Raw genomic sequence first — 17074 nt, 5'->3', positions numbered from 1 at the left:
CATTTTTGCTTCCAACAAGCACCACAAGACATGTAATGCTTGAAAAGTTTACTCAGAAACAGCGTGCAAAGATTAAATGCCAGCTGAACTAATCTACAACCTGGAAGAATTTAAAACACAAACCTGACTAGATGAGGTTACATATAAACACAGCATAAAACCACATACAGACAACTCCTTTACAGTTATGTGCTGGTCCAGAATCTGGCCAGCAAAAACTGCTACAAGTTTCTGAACCACTGCAACTCTTCATATTGTAAAAGGGGAATGGCAAAGTATTAAGAATAAGTCTCTGATCTTTGGAATAAATCTCTCTGTATACAATTGTCACTGTTCATTACCTGCTGGGTTGGGCTATCTACCAAAAAAATTATTCCCAAAGTTAAACTCTCTAAAAAAAGATAACATAGGCAAAACCAAAAGAAGAAAAAATTTCACACAAAACAACATATGAATTGAATATGTTGTTAATAAACATGTTTTCTTATAGGCATTCAAGAAAAAGATGCATTTACTGGAAAGTTTCTGGTCTAGAAATGAAATGACCAAAAACTTCACAATAGGGACAAGCAGAATAAAAACAAAATACAAACAGAAGTTAATAATGTGGAATCAAAACAACCAAATAAATGAAGCATCAATGAAAACCTTCATTGTGGAAGGAGCATTAAGTAGGAGAGCAGAAAATACTGACCTGGAAGTCAAGCTGGTTGGAGTAGGGATGAAAGCAGCAGTTTGGAGAAAAACAGATAGGGAGGAAGACAGTAAAAGAGAATAAAGGGAGGAACACATTAGTTCTTTAAAAATATAACAAGCAGATGTTATATTAGCAGATTATTAAAAAGGAAAAAAAAGGAAAGGAAAGGGAAGGAAAAGCAGGAACTAAAATGAAATTTCTGCAGAGCTACATCCTTCCTGTGCACTGAAGAAAACAAACTTTAAACCAAAAGGGTATCTTGTCATTGGTGGACAGCAAAAGATATCCATCCTTATAACCATCCAAATTCATATACACACCAAATGGAACAAATAAATTGCATGAATATTGGTAGTATTTGCTGCCCCACAAACATCTCATCATATGCCACAAAGTCTTTCATTTGGACTGTCATGGGCTGGTGACCCTCATTCATCAAGTCTTCCAATGGCAGGCAAAGCACCTAAACAATCTGGCAACTTGTCCAAAGATATTTAGAAGTTCACAAAGCACTGTAGCTAATAATCAAAGATGAAGATCTGACACCCCACCGCACCCTGGAAATGCAGCCCCTTCTAATGCTGACAACAAATTTTTAATTCCCTATGAAGAAGAGAATTAATACTTCAGCACTGAAAATACTCTGATTTTTGACAGCTTTATTTGTTAATAAAAAAAACCTAACACACCTTTTTCAAAAAATTAAGGCCAAAACAATCCCCACACAGCTAGACTAGTCCTTAAATCTGTCCCTGAGACACAGCATTTTGTGCATTTAGGAAAAGAAGCATATTTAACAGCCATAAAAATACCTTTTTCAAAATGCAATTATTCCACATGCTGATGTTTTGTCTCTTCTGCAATGACTTTTCATTGCTGTGTAGACTTACCTTCATGAGAATTCAAATCCAAATCAATTCAGAATTAATCAACTGTAGTCTGAATAACCCAAGAGCTTTATAACACATCTAAAGTGTTATATACCCACTGCATATAAGAAGTAGATAACAAAACCAAAAAACTTCTTGTTTAAGAACAAACAGGTTTGTCTCATAGTTAGCATAATATTTTTAAATGGACTTCTATATTGTTGCAATCTTTGCTGAGAAGCAACCCTTAGCAAAGCAACTGACCAAGTATCTCGCATACCACAGGAGAAACATGGATCCAAGATTTTGCAATCTTCACCATGCTGTCATCACTTGCTTTCTCTTTTCAGTCTAGATTTACCAATGGATAATTTATATTGTACTATGTGCCAGAGCTTTTTTACTGAAATCACTCTTCTTTCCCTGCAGTGCTAATCCCTTCCCATAGTGACACAGAACAAGCATCCCTACAGAGCTGCTTTACCAGAGAAACAAACCACTGCTGCTTAGACTCCTCCTGTGTCATGAGCACTTCATTCCTTCTTACCAGCCCTCTGCACCTGTTGCCAGTTTTAATTCAACTTCCAGGCATATGACTGATGAGAAGTACACAGCAGAGCTCCACACAGAGCCTTGCCAGCACCTGATGACATTAATACCTTCCTATCCTTACTGCAGGTATTTATTCTGACATATCAGGATTCACTCCTCATTATTTAGATCTCTGCTTCATTATTTAGATGGCTCATAATGACACAGCCATAAGCAAATTCACCCAATCTTTCTTTTCCTGAACTGTATTAAGTATTATCCTTAGTTTATATCAGGCAGCCTTACTGGTCCTAACTTCACAAGCATGCACTTTATGCCACTGTATTTCACTTCATTTTGTGATTCAAACTCTCTATCACATTTCATAAACATACTTCTCATTCTAACACCATTAATAAAAGCTTTAAACAATACACTCCTTCAATCCTGACAGTTCTGTTTCAGCTGCAGCTCCCTCTCCTTGGTGAGGCTCTTGGCATTAAAACGTGAGCTGCTCACTACCTTATCCAGTTCCATTTACATTATTAAAAAACCTCACAAAAATAAAAACCAAAAAACCCTGAACCACATTTCCTTCATCAAGAAAACCAAAGAAAAACAGCAAGCTAAATGTAACAAAAGCACATTACACATTAAATGCAGTATCTTGCATTTGATTTTAACCTTTTTTTAATTACAAACAGATAAATTGTGAAAATTGTAATAAAAGTTATCAAATAGCTTAAGTATAGAATAAGGAGTAGTTTCTCCTGTGTAGTAATAAGAAACTGCAAAATAAAAAGTTAATATAGGAAGAGTAATTAAAGAAACAGACCAACATGATTTCATATGAGCAATAATATTAATCTGAAGTGATGACGCTCAGGAGGAGTGTGACAGTTTCTGAGCCAAGAAAATCACATTAAAACCAAAAGAATTACCATTCATATGAAGACTTCTTCATAATTATTAATAATATTCATCTGCCAAGTAGCACACACTTATAAATTTAACTGCCCATATCTCAAAGCAGCTATTTCTATCCCTGAGTATCTCACACTTCATGTGTCAATACTTTCTGACTAGTAGAATATTAATATTCATGCCCTTGTTTTAATTTTTGTTTGAATTTGTAAATTATAACTTTATTACAACCATTTTTACTTTTCAAGTTTATTTATACAAGCACACCTCATTATGTTGAAGAATTTCTATGTGAATTTAACAAATATTGTGAGGATACCACAGCTTGCAAAAGCCTAGATTATCACTTCCTCAGAAATTTATGTTGATATATTTTGAAAATTTATGTTTTTGCAATTATCTTGCAGTGTAAAGATGTTGGCAAAGCAGTGAACATGGATCCCAGCAAGCTACGAATGAATAAATGCATTTTAATGTCACATTCATTTTCCTACAGGACCCCAGAGATGCCCTTGCATCTGAAGTTTGAGGAAATGTCAAATATATGCTAAAGGTCCATTGCAAAGTTTAACCACTCCATCACATTCTAAGTACAGTACATTCTCTTCAAAAGTCTGTGTTCACTCAGCAGTACCACATTATTTTCTTAGAAGTTATTTCAGGGTCAAAACCCTCATCAGCAACAACAGACTAGAAACTGGTGCTCCAAAACCCCATTGCTAAGAGTATAACAAATTTGAAAAGAAAATTAATAAAAAAATAGAAAATTCTCACCCATAACAGAATTCTCAGACAGTAGGAACAGATTGCATGCTGACAATGCTGTGCCACTATCTCTGGAGCACTTAGTTCCTTGTATCTTTGTAATTGTTTTTTTGTAATCAATAATTCTCAATTCAAATGAATTTACTGCTCTCTAGCAATTCTTTACCTCTTTTTACATACAGTATTTAAATCAAAATAACATTTCCAGAAATTTGATATCACAAGCTTCAGTACTTGATCATGACCATCATGACTTAATTCATTCATCATCATCCTTTAATTTTGTCATTTTAATATTCAAACATTCAACTAATTCATGAGCGCTATTTAATAAAGGTCTTAAGATCATCCTCTTGAAACCAAGATAACTGTGCCTACTAATGAGTCTGGTGTCACACACTAATGCAGTGTTACAGTGCAAGGAGGGGATCAGTTGCTGTTTACACCTGGTGGTCACACCTGGAGCTGCTGCCTTACAAGTCTGGCTCTGTAATTGCCCCTGCACCACTGCATGGAAAAGGCAGCACTTTCCAATCCACATAAAATCTCTAATTGCGGTGTCTTTTCCAATATGCTGCTTTAGGATTTTGGAGAGTGTAGGCAGAGCTCACAGGCATGGTGCACAAAGTGACCACTCTTGATTACTCACTTCCTCCAGGACCTTATTTACACATTAAAATAGATGCAAACACTTGAGTATTAACTCTGATGTGCTGAGAGACAACTGCCAATTGGAGTTGTCCTTATGTAAATAATCAGTTCTATTTTAAATACACATCTTGTCTCACTTTGAATTTGAGGTCTCCATTCTCATGACACTTAACCATTACTGACCTGAACCAAACATCTGCAAAGTGTAATAAGTTTTGGCAGCAGGTAGCTGTGAAGATGGTAAGTCATCCTCAGTAAAAGGTGCTCTACACATCTTTCTTTCCATGCTGGCTGTTTTCTGCCCCCCAAGGTGATCAGTATTTGACATGTTCCTCTCTTTCATGGTAATGCTCCCTAATGGGCACTTTGTCTTGACTGAAACTATAGCAATGATCACAAAAATGAAATCACTTCAACTTCTTTTTTGGAACCATAAAACAGTTTTCTTCTGACTTGATCATCATCAAACAATTATATAAATTATTTGAAAACACATAATTCCTTCTTTCATTCAAGCAAGAGTGTCTAATTAAAGGAAGAGAACAAAGAAAACAGATCAATCAAATAAATAGCAGGTTCCCTGTACTGGAGAAGGTTCCAAGATCTATTTAATTACAAAGGGCATAAGACAAATCCCAAAACCCTCCTTTCTCCATTATGGAAAGCCTCTACAACCTTTCCAGACACAAGACAATCACTGCCTGGTCAACATCAGAAAACATTCTTTTGAAGCAAACAAAGACTATGGGAGCACTGAGAAATAGTTACAACTATTATTAAATAGTCATGAGATGGGTTAGAAATACTTACCAACACTTTTCAGGACCTCTGAGAATGACTGATGATGTTCACACTTGAAGAAATATGTCAGGCAGGTCTGATTCACCAGTTACTAAAAAGACAGGCTTGCTCCCTAGCACTGTTTTCTGGGGGGTTGTTGTGCCTGTAAATTGCACGTGACCTTTCCTATACATGCTTGTTTTATGAAGAGTATTAAAAAATGGAAACCTTAAATTTTTCCAGAGTCAGACAACAGGAGATGCAGTTCTCAAGTAGCCCTTTTTTGTTCTTTCACAAAGCATAACCAATATACTCTTGAAAAACATACCCTGCTTGTAACCTCTGTTTCTGAAATGAAGATCAAGTAAGCAAAAACACTACTCAATGTAAGACAATACAAAAATTACCTTTCTAACTCAGCAATTTTCTTATCTTTGTCATTCTTCTCATTCTCTACTTCCTTGAGTATTTCTAGAAGTCTGTCAACCTCAGCCTGAGCTTTGCCACATTCTTCTCTATAGTACGAGGCCTCCTTGTCAAGCTGTTTCATTCTGTCTGCGAATTCTGGATTCATCCGTGCCTCCTCTTCAGCTTCATGAGCCTTCAGAATCAATATTTCAAAAAAGATAAGGGTGACAATAACTTAAATAGCTTTGAAACCTTTACTTCTTCAGTCTTGGAGTTCAAGTTTACATTAAAAAGGATTATGGGTATTCCTGTCTGATGCATTATAAAAACAAAAGAAAATGTCTACATAGTCAAATTCTATCATCCGGAAGAGGGAGGGGATTTATAAAGGGGGTTTTTACATATCAAAGGGACCCCACTTTAAAGGTGTTTTTTCAAATTTAACAAAAACTCACCTTCATTAAATTCACATTAAGTTCAGTGTGTTTTGAGTATATAGGCAATTTCTAAACAAATCATGTCCTCTTTCCCTATACAGAAACACACAAGCTTTGTCCATGTATAAATATACAAACACAGATACATATATACACATTGTATATATCTGTATCACCAGATATCTCAAATGCAGTTTGATACAAAGAATTTAAAGGAAAGAAATTGTTTTTAATGCAGAGGTGATTTTAAAAGCTAAACCAATAGACTAAGAAGCTGCTTTCAGCAGACATCTTACCCAATAATCCTTTTTTCCCTATCATTAATACTTGACCTGAAACATCAGAGGAACAAGCCCACTGGTGAAAACAGCACAAACCTGGCAAACACATGCATGGATGGGTGGGAGTTCCACAAACAAGAGAGAACGCAATGAAAACAACAACAGTGCAGAGCCCAGTCCAACTCCCATCAAGCCTCATGGCAAAAACCCAATTAACTTCAATGGGAGCACGACCTGGCACCGAGTGCTTTCAACTGTTGGCTGCAATAATCACAGACAGATGGAAACAACGATGCACTGCAATGCTTAGCCTACCCCTTGCTTCCCATTATTCCTAATTGGCATCTTGAAAGAGCAGGCAAGGAAAAAAGAAGTAGTTTAAGGCAGTGCACATTAAACATAGAAAATTCAGGTAACATACAGGATTTTTTAATAGAAATTCATGTTATTTAGAACTGAAGGTCCTCCAACTATCTTAGTACACAGAGAAGGCATGGACTTACTTATCCTTCTTATTTTCAGGGAATGGACAATGAAAGCAAGCAATGAAAGAAATGCAGATCAAAATGAAGCATGCATGTTTAGGAAAGAACTAATATAAACTACAGATACTAGAAGGTCCATATTCTTTGCAATGGTTAAAATTTTCTGTATAAATGAAGAACAAGTCCGAGTTTACTATAAATACAACAAAAAAAATTGAAATTAATAGGGGAAAAAACTTAGGGGGTTTGCATGTAACATATCATTTAAGCATGAGGATAGTAAGAAAAATATAGTAGGTCTGAAGTGTTATTTATCCCACTTGGAGGCTTTTATTCAGAAGAAATATTTCATCACCAAAAGAAGCCAAGGGAATAAGGAGCCTAATAAACCTACTGACCTTGCTCTTCAAAATCTCTATTTTGATACATGCTCCAGTCCTGAATTCCATGCAGATATAGGACTTTTTAAACCCAGAACTTGTTTCAAGGTAACATTCCAGGAGTATCTTGATTTTACTGTTTGAGTGAGATGTCAGCAACAGATTTCTTTTCAGGTTCATAATCTTCCTTAATAATAAACTTGGATTTCTTTTATACCAGTTGTTAATTGTATCAAGAAATTTACTTTCAAGTAGTTTTGTAATTTTTGAAGTCAATGTAATACTCAGACTCAAGGCCAATTATCTGAGAAAACACTTTGATTGTCCATCAACCCTATTACAATATTATAAATATTTTTAACATTATGTAATTTTTCAAGGAATAATTTAATTTCATAGGTAAATTCACTCTAGAAAAAGAAATATAACCCAACTCCCACCTTCAAGATACTAAGAAATTTATGCAAAAAGCATATTGTTCCCTATTCTTCAGATTTCTCCTCCTCTCCCAAGGGTAAATCCAGAATTTCACAGTTCCTCTCTAAAGGCTATTGCTCTTCCATGTAACTCCCTGTCGCTTTCCTGTCCCTTCCCTCACTTTGGTACAAATTTAATTACATACCAGCCTTGCTTCCATTGTTTCATAGAGAGGAAAATTACCCACCTTCTTCTTCTAACCAGTCTTCACTTTAGCATAAAGTCTCTGCTTCAGCCCAAATGTTTTTCCCCATGTACCTCTACCCTTCTCTTACCCCAGAGCAAGAAGCAATGCAGATGAGGGAGAGAGGCCTGTCTCTTTTTTATATTTCATTGCCACACTGCGCTTTCTACAAGGAAAATGTGTAACTGGGCAAGAATGTGATAGCATCACCAATGCAGAGGTGCCAAATGTTCTACTACCATGGGCATTCCTGACACACAGCAGCTCAGAAATGTACTGAAAAAATCACCTACTGCACAGCTGATAAGCAAATCACCACCTAAAATAATAAATATATTCCTCACTTTAGCCCTTTGAATCTTTGCTCAACAGCGTGCTAGGGAAATCAACATTAAGATGCAAAAGTATTTTCAGTTCTTGCTTTCTGTGGTACTCATGCAATTCTGTATTTGTGGGATGTGTTTTTGGAAAATTCTGCAGCACAAACTGGGTCACGGCATTTCCCCAACATGAAGTGGAACTTCAAAGGTATGATTAAATGTGATTAAGCATCCAACCAATGTCCCATATAAATACATGTAAGCATTAAGTTACTACAAGGTTGGTCTTAAAAAATAATAAATTAAAAAAAATAAAACCAGTATTATTTCAAACCACTTATTTAGCCAATTGCCTCTACTTTTCAAAGCACTTAGAGAATCTTTTTTGGAATATTGTTAGGAACCAGATTTCTAGTAGGGTAGTGCCCAAATGAAGAAGTAAAGGAAAGTTAGTTAAAAAGGGAGCGCAAGAACAAAAAACAATTTTTACAAAGAGCTTTCTGCAGGTGGTACTTAAACCTGCAATTCCCTTTAAGAGAATCTTCACAATTTAAACACAGCTGCTGATAGTAGAAAAGAGCAAAACACAATTCATCTGACATTGCCAGACAAAGGCATGGAATTACTTATAAGGCCCCATTTTATTTTATGGCTTTGAAAGATGTGTTTGGATCTGAACTAGGCACCTTTCTGAATTTGTTGTGTACAGATCAGGGGTGATTTGTTGACAGATGGAACTTGACTTCTGAGGTCAAAAAGTAGGCCCAAAGGAGTTAAAAGGCAGCTCAGTTGATATTGACCCTGCTCCTGCCAGGACAGGGCAGATTTCTTTGGCTTTTGTTAGGCTGTAGACTGAACTGTTGGATCTAGTTCTAGACAGAAGCTGCATGAATCACAAAGTCTCTGCCTATTTCTGCTGTACTCTTCTTTTTCTGTTTAATTTCTGTCCCCTGTTTACTCCCTAAGTTCTCTGTCTCAGAAAACACATTTTCTGTTTTTATGGGGCTTTTATAGGTAGGAGGGACTAGTCCACGTGTATTTTTCAGCTTTCTTAAATCTATATCTGTAAATGATAACCCTTGTGTGTACAGATTAGGTTAATTTCAAACTAACCCACTCACTTTAGGATGCTTTTTCTCCCAATATTATGACTGTGATGTTGTATGTTATTTTTACAACTGAGTAAAAATAGCATATCACTCCACCATTAGAATGTCACAAATTTTTACATTAATTACACATCTGTTCTGATCTTTGCTTCATAAGCACTGCAAATGGTTTAGAAGAAAAGTAACATTTCCTTACGTAAACCACAAATTTCCTACAGAAATATCATAACAGTGTGGCACAGACATGCAACATGAATTATTTAGGCTATTAAAGTCTTATGCTACAGTCATGCATGTATTATTCTGCATAATGGACATGGATGGATAGTTAAGTACTTCATTTTTAAAGCTTCAGACACAAACATACACAGAAATCAAGTGGGTACTTAAAATTAAAAAAGAAAAGGAACAGCAGAATTTACATGCAAGATAGTTATTACTTTGTAAGATCCTTCAAATTTTATTACTTTCAAGAATAAATGGAAAAAATATTGCTGTCACATGAATTTTCTCCCTATAACTCAGGAGCTTTCCATTTAACTTTAGGGACTGCTCTAAGTAATTTATAGTGTATTCTGCAAGTAGTTTAAATTTTAATCTGAAATTTCTCTCATAGAAGATCTTCAAAAATTTAGTCTTTAATATTCAGAAAAAGGTTTACCTGAACTCCAAACTCAATACAGCACGATATTTAAATGACAGAACAAAGGCAATTATGTAATTTCTTATAATCAAATTTGCACAAAATTTCATTGGGTATTTCAAAAAGTCCACTTTTAAAGCATGAAGAAATGTATGTCCAATTCTATTTACAACTTATTCTCATATATGTAGAAGAAGAAAGAAGGTGAGCAAGAGAAGTTTATTTTAAAAAATCATCTTGTGGGTATAGTAGGATTGCTGCCGGGTGCCAAAGGAAAAGGATCTTGCATCCATTGCTTTGCAACTTCCAGCAGGCTGTCCTTTTGAAAATTAACGACATAAAGGCAGAAAAAACAGTTAAGAAAAGGACTGACTGGAATACTGCACACAAACAGATTAGGAAGTAACAAATGATTCTATGCAGCAGAATCACTAATACTGATCTAGTGACTGGCCAGTATTTATGAAAATCAAGCTAAAAACCAACAGTAAAAAGACTCCAGTGTGAGAAGACATGCACAGGAGCAGGGCAAACAGCGTGAACAGAAACATAACTACCACAAAAGTGACCCAAGATGATACAGAAATAAAGGGGGTTATCATTGAAAAGGACAAGCTCTTTCTCCAGCACTGTGCTGGAGGGTAGGTGATAATGTCAGGTTTTATGCTGTTGTGCTACAATTTATGACTAAATTCTTAACACAGGTAACCAATAACTTCAAAAGCAAGTAGAGCAGATTATGTGAGAATCTCTTTTCCCATACACAAGTCAAGACATATCCATTACATGGTTGGAGCTACAAAACCTAACCATAACAGATTCCAAAGCTGGAATACTGGTCCACAGGCACTCAGGGCAAAGCTCCCATGGACTCCAGTGATGACAATGCCTCCTCTAAAGTGTAGTATCACATTACTTAAGCTACAAACCCACTTCTTCTATATATACACTATCCAAATTACACAGTAATTCTGACTAGGATTACTATGTAAACTATAGCTTTTAAATTGCTCTTACAGTTACATCATTTTTCTGTCCTGTGATGCTCACAGCACATTAAATGTAACAGTCTCAGCCAAAAAGATGGAAACTGCTCTCTGCAGAGAAAAGCTTTGTTGCTGCTCTTCCTCAAATTGAAAAAGGAGTCAAGTCAAAAGAGATATTGTGCAATTAAAGCAGGCATTTGTGAGACTCTTAATGCTAAACAAGCAAAAGTAATACTGTGTTTTTGCAAAGGCTGCCTTTTGCATTTATCATTTTATATTTCAGTATTTTCTTCATTTAAATATAAAGTTTCCATGTTCCTAATGTGTATATGCTAAATGTATACACTCTTTCATGAGCAGAACTGACCTATTTTAGTCATATGGACTTTTGAAAATAGTGCCAGTCATTTCCTAGATATTATTATTCATCTAATTAACTCAGTCACTGAAGATGAACTGAATAAATTAGGAGTTATATAAGTTTGAAGGATCAAATAAAGTACTGTACAAGGAGGAATTAAAAAGCAAAGCAAAAGGAAAAAAAATTCTGCATGCATTTTCTAATGGAGAAGTTGAGGACCTAAAGGATGTTTGTTTTCTCAGAAACACAGTATGTACCTATTTAATACATTTCAGGTTCTTAAAATGGCCTTCAAGTCCACAAAGTTCATTTATTTGGATATAATGGATACAGCAGAGTGAGCACCAGGAGTGTTCGCAAAGCTCCACAGAGGAAGAGCACAACACAGTAAGGGAATGGATCCTCATGCTTCCATATGTTACAGCGGGCATTTTAAAAATGAACTTACTGGATTGTACATCTGATTGAACAACTGCTCAGCTTGCTACATTGCAAAGTTGGTAGGGAGTGAAGCACAGACAGGAAAAGAAGGAAAGATCCAGGAAAACAGCATTAGCTCAACAAAACCAGTGCATTTGCACAGAAGAACATGTCATCAAAAAAAAAAAAAAAAAAAGAAAGAAAAAAATTTTTTAAAAAGTAGAAATTTAAGATTCTAAACATTCCTTGGTGAAAGTGAGAGGCACTGGGGAAACATAAATGTTGACTTTGGCTCCTAAAAAAGAATAGCTGGAGTAAGAAACTTAAGGTTTGTGTTACTTTCCCTTTCTCAAGTTAAATAACCCATGAAATAAAGAGAGGTGTCCACTTTTGATGATACATTAAGTGCTGGTCTCAAGCAATGAATCACGAGAAGTGCTTTTGGCTGAGGCTGCAATTTATCACCAAAGCTTCAAAGACAGTAATAATAAAAGATTAATTAAATAGTATCATTAAATTTATTACTTTCCTTTTGTTTAATACAATACTGAATTTTCTATGCAGAATGACTTTCAAACAGTACAGCTTGGCAAACAGTACTTTAGCAACTGCAAATATGTCAGTGAGCAAGTAAATTTAAGATAATGAAAAACAACAAAAGGAGGAAATTCTGGAGTGGATAATAAAGATTATATATACATACATTTATATATAAAACACTTTGCTACCTATTAGGTAATTCTCCTGCTGTTCTTTCACAAGTAGCAATATGAAGTAAGTCAACAAAAATCTACAGATTTTTGGGAAAAAAGCATTGACCATTCTCTGGTATTTAGAATTTTTTCTTTTAAATTTTTTTATGAATTTCAATCCATAATATTTGTCACAAAATGTTCAATAAGCATGTCTATAATTCAAAACATTACTTTTTATACCAAAATATAGCACAGTCACATGAATAATTACTTTGTACAAATATCCTCTTGATTATTTTTAAAATGTGCCTACTGTGTGAAATCATGGGTTTACAATCAGCATATTTTTTCTTGCTGAAATGCAAAAAATCCAGTTATGCAGTACTAAAAATATTTGGATCTAATCAGATCAAATAAAATCCATCTTTATTATCAATAAATGAATCCTGTTGTCTCAAAAAAAAACCAAAAAACAAAACGAAAAAAAAAACCAAAACAACCGAAAGCAGGGAAAGTTGGGGAAGAGAAACTCCAGAAGTTGCTTTAGTGGTTTTTATTTACCATTTTAGTTTGGACTTGCCCCTTGTGCACATTTTCCTTCAGACATAGCACTTACCATCATTAGTGCTCATGCAAAACTAACTCCCAGCAAGCCTGCACAGAGTACTATCTTCATATTTCTTATTAGTTTAATAAATCAACATTGAACTACAATTACTTTACAGAAGCACAACAAAGTACCTCCCCCATGATATTTTTAGAGAGGAGTACTGTGTAAGCTACTTGGAATTTTTTCAAGGAGGCAGCCCCTTGGAGTGGGTTTGGAAAGAGAGGAGCAAACTGTGCCAGATGCTCTGCTCCTGTAGAGGTTGATGCTCACACGTGAGCACACTCACGGCACACGTGGGTTCATTTATGACCCTGTCATTGTCCCCTCCTCCTCTGAGCCAGACATGTCCAAGAGCGACCCAGGTTTCTGTTTCACTCACTTTCCTGAGGAGTGAGAACACGGTGCAGGTATTTTTCTGGGGACCAATTACTTTTAACGCAGGGTATTTACAGGTTTGAACATAAAGTATTTCATTAAACAAAATGTGAATTGAAAATGACTGTTTGGAGTCTCCTGTCATTAACAGTCACTGTTTCTGTTCAATTAAGCATGCCCAGAAAGAAGGTTGTAACTGCATTTTATTGTGGAAATACCTGGTCTCCTACAAATGGTGGGTGAATTTCCACTGGGGCTTTATGCCGTATTTATGATATAATAAAAGTATTATGATTTCAACTTTCATTCAATAATTGTTTGTATTTATACAGAAGAAACATGCTCCCTTTTGTATAAAAAGGCATCCCAGACACTCTCTGACTTTTTGAAGCACTTGTTTTTCCATGACTGTATGATGTGTATATATGTACAGTCATAAATGATTGACTTAGAACTTCAAGTCCTTCGAGAGGATTTTGATGAGGGTTCTTTAAGTGATCTGTGCTTCCAGGGCTCTTTTAACTATATTTTTTAAATGAAGAAAAAAAATGTATTTCAGATTGTAATGAAGTATCTGTTGAAGTGGAGTGCAAAGTAAACAAACATTTATTCTAACAAACTAAAGCAAACTAAATGACTTCCGGGTAAACTTTTTTTTTTGGAGATTTTAATTCTATGATCAATAGCATTTTTAAGGAATCAGACATTTAAATTACTTGTGTTTCCATTTGTATATGTTTATTGAAAAAAGCTTCCCTTCCTCTCAACTAAAGATCTAATGCAGGCACCTAATTGCACATATTCCTTCTGAATTAAGACAGAATACAAGTATAAGGTTCACACGCTGGTATCCTTTATAATTTGCAATACCTTCTTCACAGGTCAGGCTATTGAAACAATGCTTAATCTGAGCAGGATACTACTCAACCTGGGTAAAAAGAGTGTCAGAATATTATGCTAACAGTGATAACATTCACAGAACAAATATTAATTACCAGAAAATTAAAAACTAGATCAATATTTAAAAAAAAAACAAAAACAACACTTGATGTACACTAAGTCATGAATTGCAGAAGGCAAACGTAATGCCTGACCCCATCAAATACATAATGAGAACAATGAGAGCAGACATTACTACAACACAGAGAAAGGTCAAAGAAACAATGGTATCAAAACACTTACAAATCATTTAAGCAAAATCTAGTTTATTGCAGCAATTTAAGTAAAACCATGTAATAAAATACAGGGTTTGTACGTTTTCCTTTAAATGCTTGCTTCCACTTCTTGTAGAATAGAAATACTGAATTGCCAGCTGATATAAACTTTTGATTATTTTGCTTAATCATCACAAACATGTGTTCACCAACAAAGCCAAAAATACATCAAAATAAAATCCTAGCTAGAGTTTTCATTTTAGAAGCTGATTTTTTTAACAAGAATTCCAGCATTTCTCAGACAAGCCTTTAATTTTTTTTTCTCATCCTGCAAACATTTCAGTTTACTTCTAAAAGTGGTGTTAATTCACACATATATAAATTGCTGGAAAGGAATTGATAATTCCTTTCTGCCCTTTTCCCTCCAATGTCCTGCTCTCCGTTCATCTATTTGTTTCAGCTTCTCAGAATTCCCTCACAGAGGTACTGAGGACAATTTCTGAGGCTCACTAGTGGCTTTGGTACAAACCTCTTGAGAAAAAGCAGTACTTGAGGCAAGCATCAGCAAACAGCATAAGATGGGTAGATTCTAGATTTACTCCAGAAGAGTAAATGAACTCATCATTTCAAAATGAGGGTATGGGATGCTGATTTTTGTTTTGCTGATTGTTTGTTTTTTTTAAGATGGAACTTACCTTTTTCAACTGTGCTTCCAACTTACTACACTCTTCTTTCTTTTGTTCTATGGCTATTTCTAAAGACTTAAGTTTGGAGTCTCTTTTCAGCCCTGCTGATGCCAATGAAGATGCATGTTCTTTGAGATCGATTAAACTAGACTGGAAAATGACCAAGAGTAAAAAGTTAATTCCTAGTCACCAGGACACTAACTCATTGCCAGCTTAGCAATCACTTGGATCCTGTTCCCCCTCCCCCAGAAAGAGCTGACTCAAAGATAAGCATTGATAGCAAAAGACACCATTTTGTGCGTACCGCTGGAACCACAGGAGCTGGCATGCAGTGAAACACAAACATCCATAGTACAGACGAGCTCATGTCATATTCTGGAGGTACAAACACACTGAAAACTATTTCTCTAACTGACAAACAAAAACAGGAGCAGCAATGGAATAATTGAGCCTAGTGGAAACTTAGGTAAAGGACAAAGAGATTATGATGCACAACTATGTAGAAACTGAAGCAATATTTTATGTACAAATGAGGACTGTGAAGAATGCTTAAGAAAACAGCAGTTCTGAAGCTGAACACTGAAGTGGCAGAATTTCAGTACTTGACATGACTCGAGAGTAATCCTAATGCACTTTCTTTCATCATAATGACATAGATAGAAGAGCAGAGTTTTTAAGAAAAGACTAACCTCTTTTTCTGTCAGTTCAGCCTGTAAAGCATTAACTTTCTCCTTCAGGTCCTTGTTTTCTTTTTTATAAGATTCAATTTCTTCAAGTCTTTCTCTGTCATCTCGATCCCTTTGCTCCTTCAGACGCTCTATTATTCTTTCCTAACAAGGGAAAGAATTGCAAAATGGAAAAGTCAGAAATAACTTTAAGAAAAGACAGCGTTAAATTTGTTTGCATTATGTAGCACTTATTAAAAAAAACCATGCAGAAGCAGAGGATGATTGAGCTAATGCCATTAAAGTCAATGCAAGATTTCTCTAGATTTCAAAATCATAAGATCAAGTTTTTAAATATTTGATAAGAGTAACACAGTACAGGAACTTCATTAAAGAGCTATACTGATACATGCATGTTTCATTTTGTCATAGATGTGGAAAGATATTCACTTCAATAATGTATTTCCTGTATTCATAACTGATTGAAGTTTTGAAAAAAAGTACAAAACAAGCCATGAATAGTTTCCTCAGAGGCCATGAACCAGTTTACTCAGCTTCAATTTTGCTATTACTCTACAGTGCTTGCAATAAGATGCCCAAGTTCCAAATCTAATCAGCCACTTGCTAACTATCAGTAACTTACAGTTTACGTATATTATTATTTTTGAGATGTCAAAAAAACAGATGTCCAAGACATAGATAAAGTACCCTGGTACATATCAAGAAACCCAAAGATTTTTCTCTGTCTAATTAACAGTAACCCTACAGATATTTAAAGTCAGTCATGTTTCCGCATATTTTGCTGATAAGATTTCCAAGGTTTGCTGACAATCACCAGTCATTGATTGGGTGATTAATTCAAAGGGTGAAATGGAAAAAGCAGACACAGTAGTATGGTTTCATTAAGCTCTGATTATATTCTACAAAAATCACATTTCATCAATATTTGGAGGATGCAAATCAGAGATAAACATTTAGGGTACAACGAAATAACCACTAGAATTGCATTTCAATTGGAAGCAGGTCTTTAAGCAGAGTATCAGGACAACTACTGGTATCGTTGGGTGGTGCCAGTCGGGGGCAGTAGAAGCGACATAATTGAGGTCCTGCACTTGGCTCAGGGCAATCCCAGGCTGGGCAGAGAACAGAGACAGAGCAGCCCAGAGGAGGAGGAATTGGCT

General features: G+C 35.4%; 1 protein-coding gene across 18 annotated transcripts in view; it reads right to left on the bottom strand.

Annotated features, from left to right (window-relative positions):
• Nucleotides 1-17074, bottom strand: part of ERC2 (ELKS/RAB6-interacting/CAST family member 2) — a 418139-nt gene that overhangs the window by 249449 nt on the left and 151616 nt on the right. For 6 of the 18 annotated variants that reach the window (XR_005258403.1, XR_005258406.1, XR_005258418.1 and 3 more), the window contains 6 exons: nucleotides 15918-16058; nucleotides 15238-15378; nucleotides 11737-11772; nucleotides 6659-6688; nucleotides 5625-5818; nucleotides 695-706 (listed from right to left, as the gene is read on the bottom strand). Coding sequence is in view for 2 of the 18 variants with exons in the window: in XM_038149364.1 (XP_038005292.1) it covers nucleotides 695-706; nucleotides 5625-5818; nucleotides 6659-6688; nucleotides 11737-11772; nucleotides 15238-15378; nucleotides 15918-16058 (554 nt within the window). In the remaining 16 variants the exon portion in view is untranslated. Of the gene's footprint in view, nucleotides 1-694; nucleotides 707-5624; nucleotides 5828-6658; nucleotides 6689-11736; nucleotides 11773-15237; nucleotides 15379-15917; nucleotides 16059-17074 lie in introns of all 18 variants that reach the window. The other 12 variants (XR_005258407.1, XR_005258408.1, XR_005258409.1 and 9 more) reach the window with 9 other exon arrangements.

This window comes from Motacilla alba, chromosome 12, assembly GCF_015832195.1.
Source record: "Motacilla alba alba isolate MOTALB_02 chromosome 12, Motacilla_alba_V1.0_pri, whole genome shotgun sequence".
Taxonomy (NCBI): Eukaryota; Metazoa; Chordata; class Aves; order Passeriformes; family Motacillidae; genus Motacilla; species Motacilla alba.
Note: the sequence above shows the minus strand (reverse complement) of the source record. Positions and strands in the feature narration are given on the sequence as shown.